Here is a 16,754-nt window from a genome sequence, read left to right as displayed (position 1 = left end):
TAATGTGCTCTTAGTTGCCCAGTAATAGATGGTAAAATACCATGAAATCATACCAAAATCATGTATGTGAAAGACCACAGGAATACCAAAACCTGATTTTCCAAGGGCGCGGGAATACCTCAAAATAAAACCATGGCAATACCAAGTTTTGGTATTCAAGCAATGTTCAAAAATCCAGAAGACCTCAACTTGGTATTGAAATGGTTTTATTTTGAGGTATTATTTTACCCTTGGAATAATATGGTTTGGTATTGTTGTGCCCTTACACATACAAGATTTTGGTATGATTTCATGGTATTTTACCATCTATTACTGGGCAACCAAGGGCACATTTTGGTCGCTGTTATTTGCCCAAGTAATACCAAAATTTGGTATTCCCGTGTTATTTACCCCTGCTCGGGTAAAGAAACTCACATTTTTGTTCTAGAGCACAAAAATAAGATTGTTTGTCAAACATTTCTGGATTCCATTTGCTGTCAGATCTGTAAATATTGCCAATAGAAGATGTGGGTTTATGCTAATAAAATTATTCAAACTGAAGCCAAACAAACTGTGGTTTCGCCGTGTGATGATCACTTAATGTTTGAAGAGAAAATCATCTGTTTTAATGGGTACTTCCATATTCAGACACTGAGTACGCACTTGTTTTCGGTTTTTTCTTCTTGTCGACGACTTCGTTTAAGAAGGAGTACTTATTCGATTCTAGATGTTTGAGATTATTTGGGCAAGTGAACGAGTTTTGCTTGAATTGCGTTAAGATTTTCGTCTGGTTTCTGTCTGGTCTCATTCTGTTTCTGCCTCTTAAAAATGTTCCAATGGTACAACATCTTATCAACATCGATTTGTCCTCCAGCACAGGCACAGTGAAATTGATACATTTCTACGTGACAAAGTCGATGCATTTGACACGAAATATTCCAGCTGGTGCTTTCAAGTTCAATCAAACACAAGCGGACGCGGTTTCGGATTCTATTTATAGATGGCTCACTTTTTTCAGATAAGTATTGGTAAGAGTTTTTATCTTTGTTTGCCCGGCACATACACGATTACATACTGATGAACATTGTTAAGTGATGAGGAAGCATCAACTAATTACGGCTCGTCGCCAGTGAAGTTGTTTATGTTTCATATCATGGTTAAACATAGGATTTTTTTTCAATTTAAATGTAAACAACTGTTTATTAAATCTGATATGTTATTTTGATAGCAGAATACTTTCAAATAAAATCCTAATAATTTTATTTATTTCAAGAATGAATACAAGCACTTGTATGGAAAAGTAATACTTTCAAATATTGTTTTGATTTAAACATTAAACATAGGGACATTTGACTCCAAATTTCATTCAATAGGGGTGTTTTTCAAAAACCGCAACAAATTACAATGCAACTCGTTGCAAAACTTGATTTTTTCAGCAATTGTCGTATTCAACCAACTCAGTAAACCTCAATAAATCTAGAGTTCTTTTTAACACTTGTAGAACATATAATTTATGACTGTTCAAAAAATTCCCGGGATCCCGGGAATTCGCGGGATTTGAAAATTATTTTTCCCGTTTCCCGGGAAATTCAAAACCCGGGAAAATTGGAAATGAAAACAATGTTTTTCAAGCTTACAATCATAGAAGTTGCTAAATACACAGCAAAAAATCCGATTGTAAAATCGTATGCAAAAGCATGCACATCACCTTCGTCAAAATAAACACTTAATATTACACACTGCATGTACAATTTTTGCAAACACAAAAAAAAAGTTGCAACCGACGGGATTCAAACCCAGCACCAACAGTGAGGACTGCACTGGCGCCTTAGCCCACTCGGCCATCAGACCGATGTAAAGTTGTAAGGATAAACGCATATATTTGCTTGACATTTCGGTCAAGTAGGGTTCCCATACTGATGGGCTACATATTTCAGGGTGTAAAATCACATAAAATTGCATAAAATAATGCAATATTTATTTTACACCCAGGCCTTTTACACGCAGCTGGATTACTACTTTTTTAGCTGTGTACTGTTAATTGGTGATAATCTTTACTTCAATATATACCAAAACAGCAATTTTTAGTTAGTTCAAAAAATATTTAAAAAACAGTTTTTTGTTTTTTGTTATGCTTGATGAATCGTAATTTTTAATCCACAGTGAGAAACTGTGAAAAAAAAAACAAGAAACTAAAACAAATAAAATGAAACCAAAAAAGCAAAGCAATCCACTTTAACGACCCCGGGTCTTTTGTAGGCTCTGTTGCAAGTTTCTGCTCATTTCTAGGCGTCCGAAGGTTATGTGTGGTGAGTCACCCAAAACCTTTTTTACGCAAATGGACCGACGTTTTACTTCCCCATCCGATAGAAGGCCATCCAATGTAAAATTTTACACCCAAAACTGGCAGCGCTAGTCCGAGAGAATGATGGTCTCGAGTCGAGAGAATAGTGGTACCATTCACAGACGCAGAGAACACAGCTCGAGATGGGCGATAGAACTATTCTCTCGAGGTTCATTTGCAAAAAAAGTTCATCCGTCAAACAAAAAACCAAAAGTGTCGACAACGGGAATCGAACCAGAGACCTTTGACAAACCAATCCAATGACTTAGCTGCCTCGGCCACCACAGCTTGGTGACCATGGAGAAGTCAGAAGTCGATGTATGACACTTGTTGGAGATTTATTGATTCAACTAACGAATGAACTCATTTGTTATGATGGTGTGAGTTGGTATCATTATTCTATCGATTTTGGCACTGAGCCCTCAATAAATTTTGAGATAACGATTATCTCGATTCTGAATTTTGGGTGTAGAAAAGTTTAGAATTTCATGTTTTATATAAAACATATTTTACAAACTATATTTTAGTCACTATCGCCAACTGGGAGAAATTGGGACTGCAGTCTGAATAGGTACAGGATATTTTAGAGCAATAAATTTGAAAATTGGTGTACTAATTGTATTGTTAATTAAAATTATTGAAACATTATGCTGTCTTAATTCGTTACTATTGTCCTAATTTGCTCCAGATGCCAATGTTTGATGAAAAAAAAATTAAATATGATTTTTTTCAAGTTTAAAATAAATATTAAAATAAAACGTTAATATTTAAAAAATAAATAAAATTTTAAGAAAAATATTTTAAGTGCTAGGCATTTTGCGGATCCGTAAACTAAAATTTTAATAATTTTCCCTTATAAGCCATATAAATTTTGATGTATGCCGAATACAAATTTGCTAATGCTTTAAAACCAAATCTGAGTTTCCAGACCAAAAAATATTTTTTTTCAATTTCGGGAATTCCCGGTTTAGGGAAAATCCCGGGATTTTTGTCCCAGGAATTCCCAAGATGGACGCACTAAAATAATGCAACAAATTTTGGTAATTGACTCTAATAGATGCTTTTAATAGTATAGAGCCGTTAGGCACCCTTTAGAGCCATCGACACAGGTATTAAGTTATTGATTTATTTTGACAGAATCATTCAAGATGATAACCCAAATGGCATTTTTCATAGGTTTGTACGACCTTTAAAAAAACTCTAGAAATAAGTCGTACAGTTTGTGCGGGTTATGCAACAAGTTGCATAAAGAATTTTTTTTAGTACTAGTCGTACATTTATCCGTCGAGGTTTATTTTTGTTTATTTATTTATTCCAAGAACTTAAGACATCTGTCTTTTCTGTTCACGCCATTAATGTAGAAAGAAGTGCGCTTATCAGATACTAAACAAAAATTAACGTATACTAAAAGTAACTTCACTACATACTTTTCTGATTTTATTCTAAACTATTAAAACTATTGAATTATTTACCGAGTAATATTAAACATTTTCTCTGACCTAATAATTGTACTCATTCCCAGATATTATATTATCATGTTTACCATTACCATGTGCAAGTTATTTCGCTAAAATTCATGGCATTTTGTCACAAAATAAACCAAGGACATTTTGGTATGAAATCACATTTAATTTCAATTGAAGATAATTAGAAAAAATAAATTCATTTAAAACAGTAAGTATAATATAAAAAAATTTATGGAGATTATAATGAACGATGAAATGATTGCTGGTTACGCAACATGCAATAAACCATCCATCATCTTTTCAACTAATTTTGCTCGTTTCGTTACACGAAGAGAGTAGACATTAATATAATTTACTTTGTTTATTATTCATTACATTTCACAGCATATTATTAACCTTGTGCCACGCATGTTAGTCCCTTTTGTATTCGCCTACATTTATTTACATTCAGTTTTCCGATGCACTTTGCACCATGTTTAAATACCGACCACCTTAAATATGTATGCAATCGATTATGGCATGTAAAACGCGTAACTTTTACGTGCTTCCCCTCAACTTGTTGGAGACTCCTTTTCGATGTGCTCAAGCACGCTCCGGCCAGCCAGCGTGGGTGGTGTTTTATTTGCAATTAAAATTGTCTGTTTTCTTTCAACGACTTGTTTGTTTTTTTTTCTTTTTTTCATTTCAGGAATTGCACTACTTTTTGTGAGAGATTGCGGCTTCACGGATTCTTTCACCATGTGGTCAGCAGAACGTGAGAGATAGTGGAAGGTTGAAATGAAAATAAAAATAAAAGTTTAAGTGTGGAAAAATGAAACAAGTTAGTGGAGCAGCAGAACAGGGCAGTGATAATGTTTCACGGCGATTAACTGCGAGAAGCAGCCGCAGTAATTTGTGTGATGTCGATAATGTTGAATCCGAGCGGGTACAAAAATAGAAATTCCTCCCAAGAAGTGGCCAAGTGAAGTGTGTTTACAAACGGTTGATACCGTAATGTGTGAACGGATTCCGATCCAGCAGCAGCTCATCAGCTGTCACTGGGTGCGGAAGTGGAAATTCGTGGAAAATCTGGTCGCGTGGCGGCTGGTGGTGGCGTGTATCATGCTAGTGGTGATCCTTCACCACCCTTCACCGGTCAGCGCTACGTGTCGAAAGCAAGATGTAAACTCGTGCGAAGCGATATGCGTTCCCATCACTGGTGGGGCAACCTGGGGTGAAAACATCACGACCACTGTTGACACCCCCCTGGAATGGCGGTGTGAGTTGCGGATCATCGTGATCATGCCCACCAACACCAGCATCGAGGCATCCCTGCCGCGGGTTCATCCGGTGCTGATGAAAGCCGAAGAGGAGATTCGGGTGCGGCAAATAATTCCACCGTCGGTGGCCATTCGATGGGTCTTCTACGACGACCAGTGTGACCAGGCACGGGCTACCGTATCGGCAATGGATGGTACCGGACGGGACTGTGGTCACGTCATTCTCGGTCCCACGTGTGATTATGCGTTAGGTAAGTGTGGAGTCCTGCATTGGATCCTGCCCTGAGGGGAGGGGTAGGTGATAATTCAATTACTACATCAAACTCAATTATCGTTATTCGTTCACACTTTGAGTATCCGTTTCAAACTAGCATTGAAAGGGGGATAATTTCATCTTGTTTTATTCTACTATGCACGTGGGAGTTATGAATGAAAACAGAAGTTTGCTATGCAGTTGGATCTTCGCATGAATAAATTTAACAAACAACAATTAGGTATCTTGCGAATGATATCTGAATACATATGTGGGTAATTCCATCTCAACTTAGTACATTTTTGGACTCGACCATTGACGATTTCCTAAAAATAGCTGTTTAGCCTTCCTCACTTTACTGAGTAGTTTTCGTAAGAAACCCATTATCATTATCATTAGAATGGAATTTGAAAGACCTTTCTAAAGAGTTCATGATTGCAAATTAAATTTGTACGGCAATTATCATGGGGCGATTGGCGAAATGTACCCAATTGCTCAAGTTTTACGGGTTAATTCTCATTTAAACTTATTCCTGCTCAAGGCAAGCCAATTTTCAACCAAATGGGCTGAAATTTGGGCCGGTGGCCCCATTTTGAGTACACTTTCGGGCAATCTCATATACTTTTTGATTTGAACAATTTTATTTTTTTGACTCGGGCTACTGAGTACCCTTTATTTTTTGCCTTCCTCACTGAGGTAAGGCTATAATCCTGCTCTGAAAATGAACTTTTTATTAAAAGCTCCTAGACCCACCTTCATGTATACAGATCGACTCAGAATCGAAAACTGAACAAATGTCTGTGTGTGTGTATGTGTGTGTGTATGTATGTATGTGGCCAAAATTCTCACTGAGTTTTCTCAGCACTGGCTCAACCGATTTTGATCGAACCAGTTGCATTCGACTTGGTTTAAGGTCCCATACATCGCTATTGAATTGTTTGAAGTTTCAATAAGTAGTTCAAAAGTTATGTATAAAAACGTGTTTCCGCAAATATCCGGATCTTAATTATATGCACGTATAATATGTTCGGATCCATCATCCGACCCATCGTTGGTTTGGCAATTGAGAGGCCTTTCCAATGAGTCCAAAACATTGAAGATCTGGCAACCCTGTCTCGAATTATGACCACTTAAGTGATATTTATGTACTTTTTTAAAGCCGGATCTCACCTAAATGTATGTAAACTATGTCCGGATCCATCATCCGACCCATCGTTGGTTAGGCAATTGAGAGGCCTTTCCAATGAGTCCAAAACATTGAATATCTGGCAACCCTGTCTCGAGTTATGACCACTTAAGTGATATTTATGTACTTTTTTAAAGCCGGATCTCACCTAAATGTATGTAAACTATGTCCGGATCCATCATCCGACCCATCGTTGGTAAGGTAATTGAAAGAACTTTCCAATGAGTCCAAAACATTGAAAATCTGGCAACCCTGTCTCGAGTTATGACCACTTAAGTGATATTTATGTACTTTTTTAAAGCCGGATCTCACCTAAATGTATGTAAACTATGTCCGGATCCATCATCCGACCCATCGTTGGTTTGGCAATTGAAAGGTCTTTCCAATGAGTCCAAAACATTGAAGATCTGACAACCCTGTCTCGAGTTATGACCACTTAAGTAATATATATTTTTTTTTAAGCCGGATCTCACCTAAATGTATGTAAACTATGTCCGGATCCGTCATCCGATCCATTGTTGGTTAGGTAATTCAGAGGCCTTTCCAATGAGTCCAAAACATTGAAAATCTGGCAACCCTGTCTCGAGTTATAACCACTTAAGTGATATTTATGTACTTTTTTAAAGCCGGATCTCACCTAAATGTATGTAAACTATGTCCGGATCCATCATCCGGCCCATCGTTGGTTAGGTAATTGAAAGGCTTTTCCAATGAGTCCAAAACATTGAAAATCTGGCAACCCTGTCTCGAGTTATAACCTCTTAAGTGATATTTATGTACTTTTTTAAAGCCGGATCTCACCTAAATGTATGTAAACTATGTCCGGATCCATCAACCGACCCATCGTTAGTTAGATAATTGAAAGAACTTTCCAATGAGTCCAAAACATTGAAGATCTGGCAACCCTGTCTCGAGTTATGACCACTTAAGTGATATTTATGTACTTTTTTAAAGCCGGATCTCACTTAAATGTATGTAAAGTATGTCCGGATCCATCATCCGACCCATCGTTGGTTTGGCAATTGAGAGGCCTTTCCAATGAGTCCAAAACATAGAAGATCTGGCAACCCTGTCTTGATTTATGACCACTTAAGTGATATTCATGTACTTTTTTGAAGCCGGATCTCACAGAAATGTATGTAAACTATGTCCGGATCCATCATCCGGCCCATCGTTGGTTAGGTAATTGAAAGGCCTTTCCAATGAGTCCAAAACATTGAAGATCTGGCAACCCTGTCTCGAGTTATTACCACATAAGTTATATCTGTGTTTTTTTTTGGAACTAAAAAAGCTGAAATGTGTGTCCAAACCACTCATATTACCCATTTTTGGTAAAAAGTGAGGAAGGCATCAACCACATAGGTGGATTAGGTTAGTTTTTCTAATAATGTCTATCCGATAAGTTTTTCTTTCTTGCGATCCATAATGTACCTCTAAAATAAAAAAAAAAACATTTGAGCAATTCTCTACCAAAACCGGAAATGGATTTTATTTGTATTTTTTGATTTGGCTCAAACTTTGTGGGGGCCTTCCCAATGACAAAATATGCTATTTTGTGTCATTGGTTCACCCATACAAGTCTCCATAAAATTTTGGCAGCTGTCCATACAAAACTGGTATGTAAATATTCAAACAGCTGTAACTTTTGAGTGAATTTTCTGATCAATTTGGTGTCTTCGGCAAAAGTGTAGGTACTTTTGAGAAAAAAATAGGTACACGGAAAAAATAATTTGCAGATTTTTTTATCAACATTTTTTTTACTTAAACTCAATTTCCCATAATACGTATTTTTTGATTTTCGAGATTTTTTGATATGTTTTAGGGGACAAAAATCCGCAACTTTTGAGCCATAGAGAAACATGGTAAAAAAAATCTGCCGCCGAGTTATGAATTTTTGAAAAAATAGTGATTTTTGGAAAAAATCGAAGTTTTATGCAAAAACAAGTTTGACATTACTTTTTAATGCAAAATTGAATTTGCAATCGAAAAGTACTTTACAGACTTTTTGATAAAGGGCTCCAATTTCAAGATATAGCCACCAAAAGTTTGATTTTAGCGAAATATTTGCAGTTTTTCAATTTTTAAAAATAGTAACCATGAGTGACCATTTCTAAAAATATTTTTTTTTAAGTTCAGAAAATTTGCTATAAAATTGTCTAAGAGACATTGAAGATTGGACCTCTGGTTGCTGAAATACAGCGGCTTAAAGAAAAAGAAACACGAAAATTGAAGTTTTCTAAGTCTCACCCAATCAGCCCACCATTTTCTAATGACGATATCTCAGCAATTAATGGTCCGATTTTCAATATTATTACATGAATCATTCGTGAAATTTTCCGATCTTTTCGAAAAAGATATTTTGAATTTTTTTAAATCAACCCTAGCATTTTAAATGGAAGTAATATTCAATATTTGGCCCTTTTAAAATGTTAGTCTTGATTTAAAAGTTTTAAAAGTATTTTTTTTCGAAAAGATCTGAAAATTTCACGAATGTTTCATATATTAACATTGAAAATCGGACCATTAATTGCTGAGATATCGTCATTAGAAAAAAGGTGGGTTGTTTTGGTGATTTAGATTTAGAAAACTTCAATTTTCGTGTTTCTTTTTCTTAAAGCGGTTCTATCTCAGCAACCCGAGGTCCAATCTTCAATGTCTCTTAGACAATTTTATAGCAAATTTTCTGAACTTAAAAAAAAATATTTTTTGAAATGGTCACTCATGGTTACTATTTTTAAAAATTGAAAAACTGCAAATATTTCGCTAAAATCAAACTTTCGGTGGCTATATCTTGAAAACGGAGCCCTTTATCAAAAAGTCTGTAAAGTACAAATTCAATTTTGCATTAAAAAGTAATGTCAAACTTGTTTTTGCATGAAACTTCATTTTTTCCAAAATCACTATTTTCAAAATTCATAACTCGGCGGCAGATTTTTTGACCATGTTTCTCTATGGCTCAAAAGTTGCGGATTTTTGTCCCCTAAAACATATCAAAAAATCTCGAAAATCAAAAAATACGTATTTTGGGAAATTGGGTTTCAGTGAAAAAAAGTTGATAAAAAAATCTGCAAATTTTTTTTCCGTGTACCTATTTTTTCTCAAAAGTCCTCAACAATACCTACAACTTTGCCGAAGACACCAAATTGATCAGAAAATTCACTCAAAAGTTACAGCTGTTTGAATATTTACACACCATTTTTGTATGGACAGCAGCCAAAATTGTATGGAGACTTGTATGGGTGAACCAATGACGCAAAATAGCTTATTTGGTCATAGGGAAGGCCCCCACAAAGTTTGAGCTAAATCAAAAAATACAAAAAATAAAAATGGTCGAAATCGGCCGATTTCGTAGAGAGTTGCTCATTTGCCTTCCTCACTCCACTGAGGAAAGGCTATAAATCACTCGAAAAATGAAATTCTTAAATACACCTCCTAGATATACCTTCACGTATACCTATCGACTCAGAATCAAATTCGGAACAAATGTCTGTGGGGATGTGTGTAGACATGATTTTTTTCCACACGATTATCTCAGAACTGGCTGAACCGATTTTGGCCGGATCCGCCTTATTCTGTTCGTTTTGGGGTCCCCTAAGACCCTATTGAATTTTATTCTGTTTGGTGAAGTGCTTTTAAAGTTATGCCATGAAAAAGTTTTTTTGTAGCTACAAAAAGGGTGATTTTTGCACAACCTCAAAGGCCGGATCATTTTGCTTACGCGCAAGAACCGCGCAGCATGCGTATCGCCCGGTTGCCACATTGCTTAAGCAGTGTCTGCGTCTCTTCTGGAAAAAGTCTGTATTAATTATGTTGCTGAATACATCATTTTGTCTCGACAAAAATTTACACGAACTTTTAACTGAAATATACAACTCATAAGACATTGTTACTAAGACTAGGGGGACAGCATGCAATTCCATCGTGTTTTATCTAAAATGTTAGTGAATTGCATTCTTAAGGTCTGAAATAAGCTGTTAACATCAATTCAATCGATTTATTGTATAAAAGTTTGCTAGAATTTAGGGATAATACATTTCTTCGAACGCTTACGAAATATTTCAGTATAATGTTTCACATAAATTTATGTTAAAATCATATTTTTATTTTATTTAATTGCTTTGGCATTGACTTCAGCGTCCAAACAAATTAGAAATTTAAGTTGATGTTAGAATTCATCAAATAACACAGTTTTGACAATTATTAAACGACCTTATATTCAAATAATTGTCAAAACAAGCTAAGGTGTCAGGGGTTTGAAGCGTCCGGGAATTCGAAGCATGACGTTACTTGGCCACCTGATAATTTGTTATTTTGTTTTGTTTCGCCTTTGCTAGAACAACAACTGTTCGAAGAGATTGAACCTCCTAATGGCCTATGCCACACACTTTTATTGACACAATTATCATTAAAATTAATTAACAATTCAAAAAATCCATCTCCAAATTATGGATGCGATTGACTTCTGTTTACGCCTAGCCCCCGTATCTGAAGAATCAACTATTGACTCGTTTTATGGCAGTTGCAGATTGGCGGCGAACCAACACACAATTCCATAGCCGAACAAATAAAATCATAGCTTTGGCACAGCAAATCATCATGATAAAAATATTTATCGTTATCGCAGTTGCAATTAACTCTTCCAAAATATTTTATGGGTGTGAATGATGCGAGGCCGCTACCAACATGAACGAGCAGCTCCCCACGTACGCAAAGCACCAGTGGAAGCGCATTTCGACACTCTCCTTTTTCAGTTTTTTAAACGCTGCTAAAGATGGATTGTGAAGAATTTGAAGTATGCTTGGAATATTTCCGCTCGTAAAAGATTGATTGTTGTGTAAACAAATGTCTCAAAATGACATTTATACCCTTTTCATGATTTTAAATTATTTGAATCTTCCAAAGCCGATTGAATACTTCTAGTTGCATTTTTTTTTATTCTGTTCTATAAATAAATGTCAACTGTTGTTTAATATTAAGTTTTTTGTTGTTTTCTTCAAATTTCTATGAATATGATAATTTATATTGTTATTAAATACAACATTGTGAAACAAAATTAAAACCTTCTTCAGCCCACAGTACCTTTCCATAATTTCCACAAAAAATTCCCGCCAAAGCTTCACCTCGCCATAAAGTCTTGTGTGTCTTGCGCCTGCAAGTCTGCGACTGAAACATTCGCGATGAGCTTTCAACTTATCGTTCGTTTCGTTTTTCTCTCCCTCTCTCGATGATTTTATAGCACCTGTGGCGCGCATCGGTCGGTTCATCTACAACGACGGAATACCTGTGATAACTGGCGCCGGCTACACGTTCGACTTTGTGCAGAACAAAACCCGCTGCGAGGACGAGTTCTTCATGCTGATTCGGACCGGCTGGCTGAGCTTTAAGCGTATCGCTTACTTCATGATAGATCTGCTGAAACAGTGAGTACATTTTTATGTTTTTTGAAGCTTTGGAATTTTCTGGAGCATTTGTTAAAATCATAAATTTTAATGGAGTTGCTATGTTTACAAAAGTGGTTATTTATTTAAAAAAAAACTCATTTATAAATTTAATAGGAATTCATAAATTCGTGAAATATCATTTTTGTAAATTGTTTTAAAATGATATACATTACTGTTTGCATTTTTTCTCAAGTCAAAACAGACAAAATTACAATTGAATGTTTTGTTTTTAAGAGATGCATATAAAAAGTTGCTAGTATTTGCTGCAAACAATGTTCTAGATCGTCGTGGTTTGGTTACACCGGTCCATCAAATTTCTGAACAGGATTAACTCTAGGGAAAGCATGAAAATTTCAGATGTGGTTCAGTTTGAACATTCCCTTTGGCATAAAGGGGAAATTCTCGTATGTTTGGCAGGTACTCGCTCCTAACTCCGTCCAATCTGCTGATTTTCACTTTTTTGTAAAACTCGTCAGCTGTGTGCTATCTTGTGACAACGACCATTTAGTACTTTTCGAGAAAAGCGATTTTTAAAGTTTGATGGTAAATATTTTCAAAATTATGAATGGTAGAGCCAAACTTTTTGAAGCAATCGATCCGTATACTATCGCTTAACAAACTCTCAAAGTTTCAACTAATTTGGTTACACCAGTTAAAAGATACAGTAAATTATGTAATCAAAAATCCAAAAAGCACGTGTCACAAGTGTGTTTTGAAAGTAAAATTGTACTACGTGTCACAAGTGTGCACAGAATTTCCATACAAACTAAAATATTTTTAAATCAATAGTTTAACCGACTTAATCAGTATATTTTCAAAAACAAAAGATTGCATTGCCTTCAGAAAATGTGTATGAACATAAATTTTTGAAAAACACAAAAAAAAAAACACATTTTCCAACAACGTGTATGACGTGTCACAAGTGTGCACGATCATTTTGATGATAAATTAGTCTATGTCACAAATGTGTATTGCGATATCCGAGAAACGGAAGCTAGTTTCCAAAATCGGGTTAAAGCATCTTGTAGTGTTTGTTAAGTATAGCAAAACGTCATCATTAACTCATTTTCGACCAAAATGGTCTATGTCACAAGATAGCACACAGCTGACGAACTATTGATAGGAGCTTGCTTGCTCACATCCTGTTGAGCAATTTAAGTAAGTGCCGTAGTTCACAAGATGGCAATTTTGGACATCTAAAGCTCCAGGCCGATGCAAACATTTTTTTAAGTTTTTTCCCTTCGGCCATTGCCAAAGTCAAGGGTTGAAATAACAAGTCAAAATATAATCATTTCAATGCACAAAGTAATTGGAAAATGCATTATTCAGCAGCACATTCGATTTGCAATCATCATTCTTACACTTTTGAAAAAAAGGTTTTACAGAAATCCATATACTACTCTAACATGATTTAGAACTTTTAAATCCAAGATGGCGGCCAAAATGACGGTGCTGAAACATTGAAAAAATGCATGTTTTTTTTATTAAAAGACAATCAAATATTAAAATTTGACTAAAATGGGATCGCAGAACTCAAATTTGATGTTAAAAGTAAGAAAATAAAAGATATGAAAAAAATATTTTTGTCGTGATTCGATTATCCGAAGTTCCATACAAACCAGGCAGGGGAGTGGGCTTTGGGCTGAAGCCCCCCCCCCCTCCCCCTGATTTTTTTGGAAGATGTATGGGAGAGAGGGAAGAAAATTTCTTCTTCAGGATCCCCCCCCCCCCCTCCCCGAACCAAAATTCTTGCTACATTCTTGATACAAACCTTCGGATAATTGAACTTCGGATAATAGAAACTTCGGATAATCGAGGCTTTTGATAATCGAGTCTGGACTGTATTACAAAAAAAAAGTTTTTTAGCTTGCTGATTTGTTGGACTGTTCTTTAAGTAGGATGGGACAACAACTATTTTACTATTTACTATTTGACCATTTGAAATCGAGCAGAAAATTTATTTTTAAGTTTAAGAAAAATAAAATTTAAACGATTTAAACTATATCATCCGAAAAGAGTCGATTTAGGAGCAGCTGTGGCTGAATGGTTACAGTGTTTGCTTTGTAAGCGAATGGTTCTGGGTTCGATTCCCATCTGCTCCCATCGAGAAAGTTAAGGACATAGAAATACTTGAAATGCTGAATATAAACGAAAAATCAAAGTCGCCGAAGGCGGGGTTCGAACCCCCGTCCTTTGGATTGGTAAGCAAAATGCTAACCACTAGGCCATGGCGACTTGGTGAGCATAGACTGGAATTAGGAATACTGTTACAACCAACCCGCAACGCCTTTCGAGGTGTATCCTAGGGTTCTACCTCTCCTACTAACATTGAGTCCAAAACCTCCCTACAAACATCTATACCACTAAGGTGACGTAGGGGTCCTTGCGCACTTTAGATAGGTGTTTACTAACGATCCTTCATATCCCTGAGGATAGCTTGGACCCGGCATGGACCCCCTTATGCCCTGGGCTGTATTACACACTCATCAAAAGATGAAGACATGGTATCTCCCGTGTTGGATTATTGTTCCGGATGAGGGTCTAACACAACCAGACCAAACAGAGGGATAAGCGTTGTGGAGCCTTCCGGTGGTGGGGCGTCCTCCAAATGCTAATGCTAATGCTAATGCTAATCATCCGAAAAGAGTCGATTTACGCTCGAACTCGAGTCAACATTCGCAGTGGGTAGTGTAAGTTAGGGAACGTTATTTTAAAACGTATTGCAAAAGTTGGAATTTGTTGCTCTCTTTGTAACACACTTCCCATACAAAAAAAAACTATGGACAAGGGTCCTGATTGCTCATAATCAACCACTCCATTCGCGAGCACAAATAGCAGGCGACGCGATACTGCCCTGATGAATTCCTACCGTTTGTCACTCTATCACCATTCGCTCCCGAACATTCTCTTTTCTACTCTTCTCTCTCTCTGATCGGCTCAGTCTCCGAACGGTTCAGACAGGCCGATCGTCTCAGATCACTCTGAACTGAAAACATGTTTTCTCTGATGCGCTGCGTTATACTCATTGATTCGAGTTGCCTAAAATCAATGTTATCAATTAAATTAGCATTAGCATTAGCATTTGGAGGACGCCCCACCACCGGAAGGCTCCACAACGCTTATCCCTCTGTTTGGTCTTGTTGTGTTAGATCCTCATCCGGAACAATAATCCAACACGGGAGATACCATGTCTTCATCTTTTGATGAGTGTGTAATACAGCCCAGGGCATAAGGGGGTCCAGGCCGGGTCCAAGCTATCCTCAGGGATATGAAGGATCGTTAGTAAACACCTATCTAAAGTGCGCAAGGACCCCTACGTCACCTTAGTGGTATAGATGATTGTAGGGAGGTTTTGGACTCAATGTTAGTAAGAGAGGTAGAACCCTAGGATACACCTCGAAAGGCGTTGCGGGTTGGTTGTAACAGTATTCCTAATTCCAGTCTATGCTCACCAAGTCGCCATGGCCTAGTGGTTAGCATTTTTGCTTGCCAATCCAAAGGACGGGGGTTCGAACCCCGCCTTCGGCGACTTTGATTTTTCGTTTATATTCAGCATTTCAAGTATTTCTATGTCCTTTAACTTTCTCGATGGGAGCAGATGGGAATCGAACCCAGAACCATTCGCTTACAAAGCAAACACTGTAACCATTCAGCCACAGCTGCTCTGAGAGTGGCTCTTCGCTGAGCATGGTAGTGTGTGAGTGTCGTCGAGCGACGGAGTAGGCAAATATTTCCACGATGTATTTGTTCGCTGAGTGAACAGTTCGGGCCACTCACTGGCTGCTTGCGAGACTCATTCGCTCATGAATGCTAGCGGCTTGAAATAGGCGACGAATGGATAGGCGATGAGTGAGTGGTTTCTGTTCATTGAACCGAAAATCAGGACCCTTGATTATGGAGCGTAAAATAACAAGCGACCCCCTCCCCGCATAACTGCGTTACGTTTAAAAGAATGCTACCATGACCTACCGTACAGCTTGACATTTTGGTTCCATCGTCCCGTATTGTTGAGCTACATGTTTCTATTAGTAATATTACAAAAAAAATCAAAAAAAGTTGAATTTATTTTTAACGTAACGTAAAGTCTTTTTAGACGCAGAAAATTACCCTATTGTACAATATTAGGGCAATTTGTATTTTAGCTCCCATGATTACTGAACATAAGATGACGATTTATTTGATCAAGCGTACACCTGTGAACTGGACCAAGCCGCCAGCGGGTATGAGAATTATTCATTCATTCATTCATTCAATTTGTATTTTAGCTCCCATAGAAATTCGTAAATTATCTAAACTAACTAACATCCCAAAAACAATTTATCACCATTTATTGTTTCAGCTTCAAATGGAACCGAGTGGTGTACTTCTACGAGCGCAACTCGTACTACAACGTGGCCGGTCCCAACACTGGTCACCTGGTGCTCAGTACGATGGCCGAGTTTTTCCGGCGGGAAAACATCACCTACTTGCCGTTTTCCACCGACTCTGCCCGAAGCAACTTCACCGAGAGCCTCAAGGAGAAGGTTGGCTTCAGTCATTCAAGTAAGTTTTGCAGTCCCATCCAGGCGCCAGTTTAGAAGCACAACAAAAAATCGATTGGTCTTGCCGACACTTCTACTGTCCCTAAAAGTCGTCAGCCGAATTAGATTTTATTGTTAACGGTCGAATTGGATATCGCACCGCAAATAAGGATACGAGTTGGGAATACTAATGCTGGATTAGTCATGTTTTAGACGCAATTGTTTGAGTCTAGAATGGGAAGCTATTACAAGAAATAATAGGCCACTTCCCGAATTTTTAATTTGAAAGCCTTAACGCTTAAGGTG

At 37.1% G+C, this 16,754-nt stretch overlaps 1 protein-coding gene across 1 annotated transcript in view; it reads left to right on the top strand.

The window, feature by feature from the left end:
* The window catches only part of LOC6032775 (atrial natriuretic peptide receptor 1), a 142,535-nt gene that overhangs the window by 13,768 nt on the left and 112,013 nt on the right, over positions 1 to 16,754 (top strand). The window contains exons 2-4 of the mRNA XM_038260421.1: positions 4,478 to 5,299; positions 11,724 to 11,907; positions 16,268 to 16,470. Of these exons, the coding sequence (XP_038116349.1) occupies positions 4,783 to 5,299; positions 11,724 to 11,907; positions 16,268 to 16,470 (904 nt within the window). The 5' untranslated portion in view covers positions 4,478 to 4,782. The remainder of the gene's footprint in view (positions 1 to 4,477; positions 5,300 to 11,723; positions 11,908 to 16,267; positions 16,471 to 16,754) is intronic.

Source organism: Culex quinquefasciatus, chromosome 3 (assembly GCF_015732765.1).
Source record: "Culex quinquefasciatus strain JHB chromosome 3, VPISU_Cqui_1.0_pri_paternal, whole genome shotgun sequence".
Classification (NCBI taxonomy): domain Eukaryota; kingdom Metazoa; phylum Arthropoda; class Insecta; order Diptera; family Culicidae; genus Culex; species Culex quinquefasciatus.
Note: the sequence above shows the minus strand (reverse complement) of the source record. Positions and strands in the feature narration are given on the sequence as shown.